Raw genomic sequence first — 13,177 nt, 5'->3', positions numbered from 1 at the left:
GTCCAGCAAATTGAGGCATTCTCATGAACTTAGAATGAATCAATTAAAAACACACAGGTGAAATGGTAGAACGAGCAGCTTAGAGAGGAATCAAAGTATTTGCTTTGAGAGACGAGTCGTCTATTTGTTTCCATAGCACAATACAGTTAGGCAAGAAGCAAGGCAACTGGCTCATCCTTTTCTGTGGGCTCCCTCTAGCTTGTAGATAGTTTGAAGATAATAGTTTGTTTTAAAAATACTCAGTGTTAAATCTTCCCATAATCCCATAATCTATATTTGGCAAGTTTAGAGTGAGACAAAACAAAAAGAACCAATAAAATTCCAATAACTGGACTGGGGGAAAAGGAACGTGTTGGTGTTAAGCCACAGAAATCTTTTGCACTTACTATGTATCCTGGTGCACAGATACAAGCTCCAGTGATGCCATCACAGTAGGCTCCATTAGCACAAACACACAGCTCTCTGCAGCCCTCACCGTAGTAACCTGGTGGGCAGGTCTCGTCACAGTAAAGCCCAGTCCATCCCGCAGCACAGGTGCACTCTCCTGACAGAGGGTGACAGCTGAAAGAGCAGGAAGATTAGAAGGTTTTTTTGCAGTGTGTATATTGTTTTGTAGTTCTCCCATTTTGACCACCCTCGACACAAAGTTACTTTTATAGTAGGTTTAGTGGGAAAAGCAGAAATATGTGAAACAAAATATCAACTCCACTTTAACTAGATACAGTAATTCAAACATTCTATTCTACTGAAGTGTTGTACAGTAAGAAAGCCTGAGCAATTATCCAGTACCTGAGTGTGTTTGTGTGTATGCAGGGGCAGTATTTGTCACAGATGAGTCCATACAGGCCAGTGGGACAGAAACGATCCTGACAGCTAGGCCCCTTGAAGCCTTCGTTACAAAGGCAGGCGCCGTTGATGTGGTAGCATTTGGCTCTGTTCTGGCAGTCACACTTGTGAGCACACTGTGGCCCATAAGTGCCAACTGGGCATTCATCCTGGCATCTGGGTTGGTTTAAAAAACACGGAGGAGTTATTTTCCAACATTCTAAGCCTCTCTTCTAAAGGTGCCTGGGATTTTTCTTTTTACAAGTTAGAGTGAAAGAAACAGTTATTACTGCAGCAGTTGGGACTTCTATTACTTCTAATCAACTTTGTTACCTGGAAAGACACAATTCAGAGATAATAAATCGAGTTGGAATACAATCCTTGAGTAAACACCCCGTTTTTCTGCAAAATGTTGAGCTGGTATTTGGGAAAAGGTAACCATAGCTGTTTAGACAACTTCCCCTTGGTTCCTGGTAGGAAAATAACCTGGGACCAGAATAAGAGCCAAAATATTTTCAGTGTAATTCTGCAAAGAAAGCTAGTTTTCTATTGCACTGAATTTCATCACAAATCATTATTTCCATTATTATTAATCTGAGTCGTGTATTGTTAAATTATGTGCTCTCTGTACATTTTGAAAAAAAATAATTGTCTAAAGATAACACATTAGAGCACACGGATAAGAGACTGCAACTGTTCTGCACTTTAAATACAACGCACTAGACCACAGTTTTGAAGAAAAACACTGGATTGTCGACCCTTTGAACTATTTTTATTCTGCCTCACTCAGCAAACCTCCACAATAACAAATTAGTTTAAAAACTTCACAAAAACCAAAACACAAAGGTCTAGAATGACCAAATTTGTATCTCTACTTTTTAGCCAACAGATCGCTGTATGACTCAGAATGGATCGAATCAAGCTTGTTAGACGGCCCATGGCTGAACCTAAAACAAGCTCTCTGTGGACAAGTAAAGATCTCTGATTTGAAGTCCAGCCCACAAAAATGATTTACCCCAGTAAACTGAACTCAAATGTCTACATGGGCAACAAAATATTTAAAATATCTCTACCCCTAAATGGTTATCAAACACATATAAAATGTGTAAAATTGGTGATTCCATTTCCCATAAAACTGCAAAACGGGAGCAAGATCTTTCCATCAACCCATATCAAAACGTCTGATCCTAATACAGCAACTTACAACATGCAGAACTCTCCATAGAACACAATATACAGGACAAAGGATGTTCCAAATGGGCCTCACACACTCAGACATATGCACACACTGCAAACACCCACTGAAAACTATGTGCACGCTGTATGGTCTTGTACGCCTACTCAGAGGGCCTGTCGGAGGATATGTGAAGACCTTTCCACACGGTTTAGTTGCCACACCTAAACTGTTCATGTTAGGTGACATAAGCACATAAATGGAAGCACATAAATCAAACATACTGCCTCACGCATCGCTAAAAAAATTATCTTCAAGAACTGGAAGTCATAACTTTGTGCATAACTCCGGTTGGCAGGGCCATTCATGTGCTACCTCTACCACACCTTACTTGAGAGCTCACTAGTCTGCGTACACGGAAGAATCCATTACAGAGAGAGTGCGAAGAAGAACAAAAAGGGAGTGACACACCGGTTGATCTGATATCCTCGTGTTGGTGTTGTTCCCAGATCATCATACTAAATGTTGTTCCAGGATCAACATTGCAAGTGACCAATCAGAATGTTGTGACGTCATAGTTTTGCGACTTCGGGAAAAACTGGCGTAAAACAAAAAACTGTACTTAAGCTGCGTGAAACCGCCTCTGTCCGCCGATCAACAGACCCTGACCCTGACCCTAACCTTTTAATAAACAGTAAGCAGAATTGATATTGTCCTTGCAACATTGGAATTTCATAAATGCACGAATGGCTTGGCGCGCAAAGGAATAACGTCACAACAATGTGATTGGTCACTTGCAATGTTGAACCTGGAACAACATTTTCATGATGGTCTGGGAACAACACCAACACGAGGATATCAGATCATCCGTGACACACCAGTCATGAGATAGGAGGCGCCACCATGCAGCAATACACTGCATTACAACGGCAGCTGTTACACTACGCCAGGCTTCCCCAACTCAAGGCCTCGAGGGCCGGTGTCCTGCAGGTTTTAGATTTCACCCTGGGTCATCACACCTGAATCAAGTGATCAGTTCATTACCAGGCCTCTGGAGAACTTCAAGACATGTTGAGGAGGTCATTTAGCCATTTAAATCAGCTGTGTTGGATCACGGACACATCTAATAACTGCAGGACACCGGCCCTCGAGGCCTGGAGTTGGGGACCCCTGCACTACGCAGTGACCCACCTCTCTTTTTTAATTACACTACAGCTGTATCATCATATATCACCATACACAACAACGATGGGCGACCTTCTAAATTCCTTGTTAATACACGTGGAGCTCCTGGTCTTCTGGCCAGCACTAAAGCCTCCAGTTCATCTCAGGCTGTGGCAGCACTCGAGGAGGAACAATATGAAAGTAACTACGGTGCAAAATGTGAGAACCTGAAAACTAAAGTGTGAAAATGTATAGGAAAAAAGATTAAGCTTCACACACTTGTGTTTATCATTTTTACATATTTACACAAATATATGGAGAGCTGCAAAACTTGTAATTCAATCATTTTAAATTTTTTTTAATACTCACAAGCACCACTCTGTGATTGCAACCTTTTAAATTAGTGAATACAACTGTTCACTTGCACTGATGACCAGTGTTGGGAAGGTTACTTTTAAAATGTATTCCATTACAGATTACAGATTACATGCCCCAAAATGTATTCTGTAACATATTCCGTTACGTTACTCGATGAGAGTAACGTATTCTGAATACTTTGGATTACTTAATATATTATCATGCTGTTTACAACTACGTGAATGTACTATTGCTGTGTGATTTATTACTGTTACTGACGGTCCGCGACTCCGAACCGTAGTAAAGGACCTCTGGCTAGTACGTCGGGTTCGTGTTGAGCTCGTAGCCGAAAACTAGCTTTACTTTGTTGTCTGGGTCAACTTTGAGACAGAGAGAGGCGTTGAAAGACTGCTCCAACGGAGCTTATTGTTTCAGAGGAAAACACGAACACGGTGTACAGTTGAGTCTTAATAGCTTACTTACAGCTGGGCTCATCAGGTACTCTTCTTGGCTGCAGTGGTTATTATTATATTTACATGCTTCCAGCTAGAGCAGGGCGATATGACCAAAAATATTCATCACGATATACATTTGAAAATTTGCAATAACGATATAATTGACGATATAATTGACACGAGACAAAATACTTTACAACTCCTCAACTTTATTAGTGCAAAAAAACCCCATCAATGTATTTTCACTTAAACAAGCAGCTGTTTTTTATGTGCATTAAAGTTATATAAAAATGTAACAGTGCAAATTCCTCGCTGCCAGTTTAACCAAAAGGCATTTCCAGTGGAAACTGGCCGACATATCCTCAGCATAACCATGTATAATATCCACAAAACTTAAAAAGAGGTTATACACACACAATACGGTAATATCATGTTGAGGTGCAGTACGTATCACTCCGCGAGGCTCCGCCTACAATAGCCGTAATGCTCCGACAATCCATCGAGCGCTGCGGCTTCGCAGCTTAGCAAAGTTGTAGTAAAACATTTGACAGATTTTCGAGCACCGTGCACATAAAACCGTTTCGAGGTCAGTAAACACAACCAGAGTTCATACATAAGGCACACGGGATTATAAGGGGCTCTGTCGAGTTTCAGAAAAATCAAAGGATTGATTTTAAGTGTGCCGTATTTTCCAAACAACACGGTAATAACGACGGCCCGCTAGCATGCGCTACCAAAAATTGTGCTTTGTTGTGTATCTGACGGACCAAACCGAAACCAGTTCCACACCAGTGAAGCTGCAGCATTTTTACAAACCAGTTCTGGTTCATCCGTTTCATTCTACGATCCACTTTCGCTCTTCTCATTCACCGTCGCTGCCTTGTGTGTATGTAAACAAAGGCACTGCACATGCGCGTTTTACCCATATTCTATCGCCATATTTCATTTTCCTATCGTTGCCCAACATTACACCGGTATTACCGTGAACGGTATGATATAGCCCAGCCCTACTTCCAGCTCCCGTTTTTGCTCGATGACAACTCGTACTTTTCCTTTTTCTCCCTCCTCGCGCTCACAGACACATAACGGGTATGGCAGTCCATTCTCCCTGCAGCACGGACTACACTGCCCATGATGCTACATTCTTTAGAGCTATACCTGTAGCATTAGTCATTACAAGAAGTGTTTGTGAACTAAAAATCAAGAATGTGGGATACTGTTTGTCCATGCGCGGACGGGGTGGGGGCGAACATTTTTCTTGTAAAACAAAGGGGGGCCCAACAAAAACAGTTTGGGAACCACTGCTTTAAACAAACAAAACGCCAGCACTCACTGAGTATTTACTTTTAAGCGACATGAATACGTTTCAGCTATAGCTGTCATCAGTGCAAGTGAAGAGTTGTATTCCGTGATTTGAAGAGCCCAGCGCTGCTCCCGACAGGGGAACCAACCCTGCAGGGAGACCTACCTCGGCACCTGTGCAGGTGAAGCCAAAGGGAAGATTTGCTTCATCATATTTTCTAGTCTTTGTCTTAGAATGAAGTTGGTTTGGAAACATATTCAGCGATGTTTCATCTCCTACTTTGCATTTCTGTGGGTGCCCTGTGCTGGCAGTGTCCAAGTGTTTTGTTTTTTGTTTTTTCCCCCCCTTTTCATACCGCGCCCCCCCTGCAATTGCTCTGCGCCCCCCTAGGGGGCGGGCCCCATACTTTGGGAAGGCCTGGTTTAAAGGATGGATAAGGGTATAAGATATAGAGTTAAGCACACAGCTTTTTGTATAATATCAAAATGGATCAAGTCGAAAACGCTGTCTCAGATGTAATCACTACAACTCTGCTTTATAGTCTCAACTTTCAATAAATGATTACTGTATGTGATTATGGCAGGGGAAACTCTTCTTATGATTCTAAAAGCCTTTCACAAGGTCTATAAAAGTATGTCTGCTTTTATAAACCTTGAGAAAGGAAGTGAACTCCAGTTGCTCTTAATAGTTAACTTCCATGTTTCTCACGTTCTTCAGTGTGTAATTGAATAGGAGTATATTACAAGCAACTAGTAAAAAGTTTGGACAAAAGATCAAGTATCTCGGAATTTAAAATAATGGCGCACAAAACCTTGTGGGGGGAAAAAAGCCAGGTATTCTAACTATGATACACTGTTGAAGGTAAGAACACTTTAAACAGTATTTAAATAGATTTGCAGACTCAATCTTTTAGCAGTTTTTATATGTATGAAGCTACAAGTATCGCAGTCTGAATACGACACCCCTGTAATAAAGCCTCCCTTTACAAACGGTTTTATTGCATTCTGTTTTAGAGAGTTGTTAATTAAACCAAAAACGTTATATTTAATAACTATAAATATACTCTATATATTTATATTTATATTTATTTATATTTACTCTATAACTATAAATATGAACACATGACGTTCTAGCAGGACAGCTGTACAGTTTTGGAGACAGACCTCATAACCTGCTAGCTAAAGATGGCGTGCTTTCATGTTCGTGCTTTCAAGTGTTCAGTGCTTTGTCTCAGTTTTGCATAGAAGTGCCGATGAATATCCAAGAATTACGGCAGATGCTCAGCTACTGTAGTCTCAAGAAAAGGCACAACTTGGTACATTGATGGAAACCCCAAATTGATTTGTAGTCCAAACTAAGTTTTAATATTTTATACATTTAAAGTTCAAATTTATACATTTGCACTGCAGTTTTATATTTTTAAACCTGTATTTGTGCAATGATTCTGAGCTAGAAAAAGAACACTTGAAAGTCCAGTGTTTCCTCTGCAGGTTTGTAGGGTTTCCTTTTAATCATTTGCTAAATACTAACATTCACAAACTACAGGATATAGCTTTCAGATGAGGTGCCATACAATAGTTTTGGCATTGCAGTTTTTCTGCAAAATTCTACAAAAAAGGTTGAATGTTAATGCAACAGAAATAACAATGCCGTCCAAGACAGGTTGCTGGTGAACTGGTGGATATTAAGAGATTAACAGCCATAAAGTAATTAAATTGTTGTTTAGAATAATAATGTCCAGAATACTCACTATACCCTGAGTTATAACTTAAGCAAAGAATTGTCAGTCTGGCTTTTACTAATATAAATAAAAACTGAATGGCACTACTCTCAAAGAGAGTGTTCAGAGCTCCAACATCAGAATCACTCACACCATACGAAGGTCAACAAACTTCATCATAAGACCCTGAGTGGTGCGCTCAAGGTGAATCTTTCAAAGTAACTGAATGGACTCTAATAAGAGTGAACTGTATAGAAAATACTATAAGCCGAGTCAAGGCTGAATTTAGGCCTGCTGCATCATTCTTAACACGTCTACAAGTTGAAACCATTAAGAAACAGACAAATCACTCAATTAAAATGGCTCAGTGAGGATTTCTGTTTAGTGTCACGTTTAAATCATGCCGACTTCCTCAGGACTGTTATCTTGGCTAATTCCATTAGAACGTGGACTGGCTGGGAGAGAACTCAATCTAGGAATTATTCCATGTAGGCTAATTCACCTGTCTGGGGCCTAAATGAATGGAGGTAATTTGGCTCAATTGAGAGTAATGACAGAGAGGGTGAGAGGGAAAGAAAGATGGACAGGGTGGAAGCAGGAGAGAAAGGATAATTAAAGCAGAAATAACGAGTGGGAACGATTCAGAGCTGACCAACGTCAGATGAGGGTGCAAAAAGTCTTTTTCAAATAACAGACTCAGAAATTATGACGCTAATAAAGAAGAAAACTATTTAAAATGACTTGTTGTTCAAATGTGGTGATTGTGCTTAAACAAACGTGGAAAAGTGTAGCAGTCTGAGTATTTGGGAGCAAGTGGATAAAGGCAGAAATTGCACAAGTATTTTCTAATTTACACTATGTGGAGTAATTTCTTACCACTGACTTCATTTTTTTATATCAGTATTATTTTGCCCTCACTGCGCAGACAGCACAGAAACAAAAATCACAGCTCAAACGCTGGAATCACGTCGTAGACACCTCATAACTAATGTGCAATTAGAAATCATTGTGTGTTTGCAACTTATGATATCGTGTTGCCTTTTGTTCATTTCTTTTTAAAGGCCACTATAGGTTTCTTGGTAGGGTATCATTGCAAGGTCTCTACCTTCCACTATAAAGCACCTTTGGGTGACTGATGTTGTGATTTGGCGCTATATACTGTAAATAAAACTGCATTGAACCCACAATCTATTTTTGGATTTTATGAATCAGTGTGGTTTTCTAAACTAAAACTGCAGCAATAAACATCAGTTTCAAGTGCAGGCAGCTCGTTCTGTCACTGTGAATACTGATAGTGTTTTCGGGCTCTGACACAGAGTTTTAGTTTTGGTTTGGGAACAGCTGATGGAAGAGCAAGGATTGTTTTGGTTATGATTTCTCAGGAAAAAGTAAACGTGGCAAAAATGGCTGAGAAATAAAACAGTCTTGATAATTATCACAAAAAAGTCCTCTAATAATAATGATAAAAGCAGCATGATGGGAAGCCAGCCCTGCTCTTACTTTCACACCCTTACACTGCACCTCTCACTTTGTAAAAGACAAAAAAATATATACACAGTTGCACAAGTGATGGCTTGTGCAGTGAGGTAACCATGGGAACTGCCTGCTAAACTTTGATCATTTTTGTCCTCTGTGAAACAAGCTGTCCAACTTTTAAAATGTTGTTAAAATCATATGTAAAAACATTTATTTCAGGATGTTTCTACCAGAAGTGTTCTACAATCTATTAGTCATTGGGTGCACTATAGTTTTACACACACTGCAAAAACACCATCTCAACTGCAAATCATGGTGGCAGGAACATCTTCTGAGGCTGACCTCACAATAACTGAGGGAACAATATATTCCATACCGAAAATACAGGATTAGCTAAGTCAGAGAACCTGAATAGGGCTGTTCATTTCATTAATTCCATTTTGAAGGTAAAATGTTCCAAAATTCTTGTTCATTTCTTTTGAAAGTATCAAAAGCAGCAAAAGAAAATGCTCAGTAGAGTTTGCTGTTGGTAAATTACTGGCTGTTAATTACAGAATGCAACTAAGTAAGTTCCCATTTGTGCTCCATTCCGAAATTGTCTCATCCTATGAATACCACCCCACAGGGAGGTCATCCATACCATCTTTCTCTGGGAAAATGTTATCCTCCATACATATCCTCCATACATGCTCTGCACCAAGAATTTCAGCTTTAGATTCATCATTGATTCATCATCAATAAGATTTGTTGCCACTGATTTTCAGTCCAGTCCTTGTGTGATTTGGCATACCTCAGCCCTTTCTCTCTGTTTTCTTCCTGAAGAATGGATTCTTGCCAGCCACTGTTCCATTTGGAAGCCTCATTTCTGATGAGGCTTCAACAAACAAACTGAAAGGCCAGATGTATCGGTCAAAAGGCTTCTATCAGGTCCTTGCTGCATTTATTACAGATGGTAGATCAATTTCAATTTCTTAACGACACGACTTTCAGATTCCATTCATCTGCTGTAGATGCTTTTTTTTCACCACTTGGGTATGTTGCTGAGTGGTGGTACGGTGATTAGCACTATTGCATCAGATCAAGAAAGTCCTAGTTCAACTTCACCACCTTACCTGGGCCTTTCTGTGTGGAGTTTGCATGTTCTCCATGTGTTTTTGTGGGTTCTCTCCAGATGCTCCGGCTTTCTCCCACAGTCTAAAGATATGCAGTTAGTGGGGTTCGGTTAAGTAATGATTCTAAATTGTCCATAGGTGTGAATGTGAATGGTTGTCTCTTTCTACGTGTTAACCCTGCGACAGGGCGTATCCTGCCTCTCGCCCTATGGTACCTGGGATAGGCTCCAGCCACCCTGCGACCCTGCCAAGGATAAGTGGAACAGCATGGAATTATTATTATTGTAATGAAATATAATTAATGACACCCAGTTACTTCAATCAGAGATCACTAAAGTAAATTGGTGTGTAACATTACCAAACCAATGTCTGACTCTGTAGTTTTCTCTGGTACCCGTCCCCCACCAATTGGACCAGAAGTGACATGTTTAGCTGCATGTTCTCCTTAAATTGCTGGCTGTCTAAGAGACAGTGGTCTGCTCCTAGACCACCAAAAGTTACCAAAAAACATTTTAAAAATAAAAAAAATCACAAAGAAAGAACAATAATTATCCACAACTACACCAAAGAGTAAAGCAGTGAAATGCTGTTTGTTAAACATTCTCTCTCTCCCTCTTAGTACACGAGTTAATAATTAATCAATAAATCGATTTCCTCTGCCTTACAGAAACCTGCTCACAGCAGGATGATTATGTTAATGACAGCAATCTTCCTCTGCAGCTTATAACCCAACCAAAGATGCAGACACAGTTTTAGTTCATTTGAAAGCCTGACAGGTAGCTGGACAACTCAAAAACAGTTTTATTTGCTGTTATCTATTGTCCATCTGGGCTTTACTCATCTGGGTGATTTCAACATCCATCTAGATACTAAAAATGACAGCCTTAACACAATTTAATCTATTATTAGACTCAGTTGACTCAAAAGTCATTTCTGTGCTTGTCCTGCTACATCTCACTGCAGCATAATATTTTAATACAATGATTAGAACATGCTATGGGTATTAAAGGTACTGCAATGCAGTGGGCTGAACCATATCTATCTATTAGACACCAATTTGTTCCTGTAAATAAATTGTCCTGTTTAAACACTCAGGTTAATTATAGAGTTCAGCATAGTTTTGTGCTGTTTACATTAAACTTGATTCCTTTAGGCAGGATCATTAGAAAACACAGCATACACTTTTACTGCTATACAGATGATACCCAACTTTATTTGTCCATGAAGCCAGATAACACAAACCAATTAGCTAAGCTTTATGTCTTTAAGACATAAAGAGTTGAATGACCTCAAGGTTTCTGCTTCTACATTCAGATAAAACTGAGATTGTTGTACTCTTAAAATCTTAAATCTTAAATGATAATGAAATGATGGGCCCAATGATACCCCTGAGAAAAGAAAATCGTGCGGTCTCATTGGAGTTACAAGATGTTTTTCAGTTTCCAACCATGGGGGATCTGGATCCAACCAATGTCTAATGTGCTGTAAGGTAAAAGAACAATGATATAGTTTGGATTTTGGTACTAACCAACCTCCTTCTAGTCTTTGTTTGGGGCGATCGTGGCTCAAGAGTTGGCAGTTCGTCTTGTAATCGTAGGGTTGCCGGTTCGAGCTCCGACGGTCTCAGTTGTTGTGTCCTTGGGTAAGACACTTCACCCGTTGCCTACTGGTGGTGGTCAGAGGGCCCGGTGGCGCCAGTGTCCGGCAGCCTTGCATCTGTCAGTGCGCCCCAGGGCAGCTGTGTAGCTTGCCGTGAATGGGTGGATGACTGAGTGTGCGCTTTGGGGTCCTTAGGGACTAGTAAAGCGCTATACAAATGCAGGCCTTTTTTTTTTGTAGCACTGTCCACTCTATATGTGAACAGCTGTTATTCCATATAAATTACTTAAACAAAGAGTCAAGTTTTTTTCCAGTAATCAACTGGGGGAGGTAAAGGAAGCACTGAACTTTTCTATTTTTTTAAATAGTAGAGTAATTGTTCTTAAAAGTAGAAGCTACAGAGGACACTATTTGAATACCTAAATAATTTATATATATATATATATATATTGGATATTGAGAGTCTGAATTGAGAGTCTGAATTAAGCAACATAGGGGCAGATTGTGTGAGGTTGATTTTACAACCTGACAGTTTGCCAAAAGTACCCATGATGTTCAACAGTGTGGACAAGGACAACTGAAAAGCCAATATGTATACTAAGGTTTCATCAGGGTATAATGAAATATGGTGTATATCCTACACTACAAAGGGAAGGGGGGGGGGAGTTCTAAGGTTTGTATGGAGCAATTAAAATAAGTAGTGAGAGTGAGCATCCCCGTCTTGTTCCACCAGAGTATACTAAATATAGATGAGGAAAACTCTAATGCAGATACTAGCTGAAGGGTTAGCATATACATTTTTATCATCTTAATAAATTTGGGACCTTTCCATAAATATTTCCACTGCAATCGATCAAACACAAAGAAGCATCAAAGAAGAAAAGTCCAGTCTGAGACTGGGACCTTCTGGACTCACCGATAACATTATTTTGTCAGAAGACAATCTTCCTTTTGTAAAGCCTGTTTGATCACTGTGAAGCAGTTTGCCCAGCACTGTCTCAAGGCATGCAGCTAATATTTTGGCATATAGTTTAACAACTGCATTTATTAAGTAAATGGGTCGGTAATTATCACACTCCTCCAGCATTTCTAAAAGTGTCAAATATAACTCAGGAGGTTTTCCATCAATACCTGATAAACGACCTTTGTTGGTAAGTTCGAGGGCATAATGCAGTTCTCAGAGAATCTCAGGTTTTTACGTGTTCTGGAGAATGAACTGGAAGGTGAATATTCTTAAAGAAAGCTTCTGTTTCCTCCTCAGATAGCGAGTATTCTCACGAATATAGCTGAGCAAAGAAAGTTTTACAGGTATCATCTCTGAAGGTGAGGTAAATATTTTTTATATATTTCTATTATTATTATTATTATTTATATATATATATATCTCACATTCTTTGCATTTTTTGTAATAAGTGCCATGGTCTCTGTGCTTCCCTGGCTGGCTCAATGCCAGGCCAGATGTTTCTATTATTATTGTGCTCTCTCTTTCTGTCTCTCTCCTCCGTCAGAGCTCTGGGCAGAGCTCATCTCGGGCTCCCGCCCTTGGCCCATGCACCTGGCCTAATTACTCACCTGCCGCTGATCTGCCTGATTACCTGGCCACTATTTAAGATGGCGGTTCAGTGCTTCTTGTCACTCTTTCCCTGGATCCAGGGAAATACAGTTTACAGTACAGTAAACTGGACCTGTTCCCATTTCCTGATTATCTGAGAGTGGATTAGTGGCGAGGTGTGTGTGTGGACCTTTTTCCTTCCTTCCCACAGATCCCTGGAACCCCGGCCCGCTGCATGTTGTCTATATTGCACTTGGTGTTTCTGTAAATAAACTGTTGACTTTCATTTTGAAAAGAAACCTTGGTCTGCACTTGAGTGCGTTCAGTCCTGTGACAATAAGAGCAAAACTGCTTCTCAAGAAACCGTTAACGACACCCCATACAAAGAAACCTGAATAAGAAAAACTGCCAATATAAATATTGATGACTTCCTCCAGTTT

At 40.0% G+C, this 13,177-nt stretch overlaps 1 protein-coding gene across 1 annotated transcript in view; it reads right to left on the bottom strand.

Annotated features, from left to right (window-relative positions):
• LOC102211329 (multiple epidermal growth factor-like domains protein 10) overlaps positions 1 to 13,177 on the bottom strand; it is an 83,690-nt gene that overhangs the window by 66,027 nt on the left and 4,486 nt on the right. The window contains exons 3-4 of the mRNA XM_013913297.1: positions 790 to 1,002; positions 387 to 561 (exon numbers count right to left, since the gene is read on the bottom strand). Of these exons, the coding sequence (XP_013768751.1) occupies positions 387 to 561; positions 790 to 1,002 (388 nt within the window). The remainder of the gene's footprint in view (positions 1 to 386; positions 562 to 789; positions 1,003 to 13,177) is intronic.

The sequence above is a fragment of the Pundamilia nyererei genome, unplaced genomic scaffold, assembly GCF_000239375.1.
Source record: "Pundamilia nyererei isolate P.nyererei 1_Seehausen unplaced genomic scaffold, PunNye1.0 scaffold00124, whole genome shotgun sequence".
NCBI classification, from domain to species: domain Eukaryota; kingdom Metazoa; phylum Chordata; class Actinopteri; order Cichliformes; family Cichlidae; genus Pundamilia; species Pundamilia nyererei.
The sequence above is the reverse complement of the archived record's forward strand: the minus strand, read 5'-3'. Positions and strand labels throughout refer to the sequence as shown.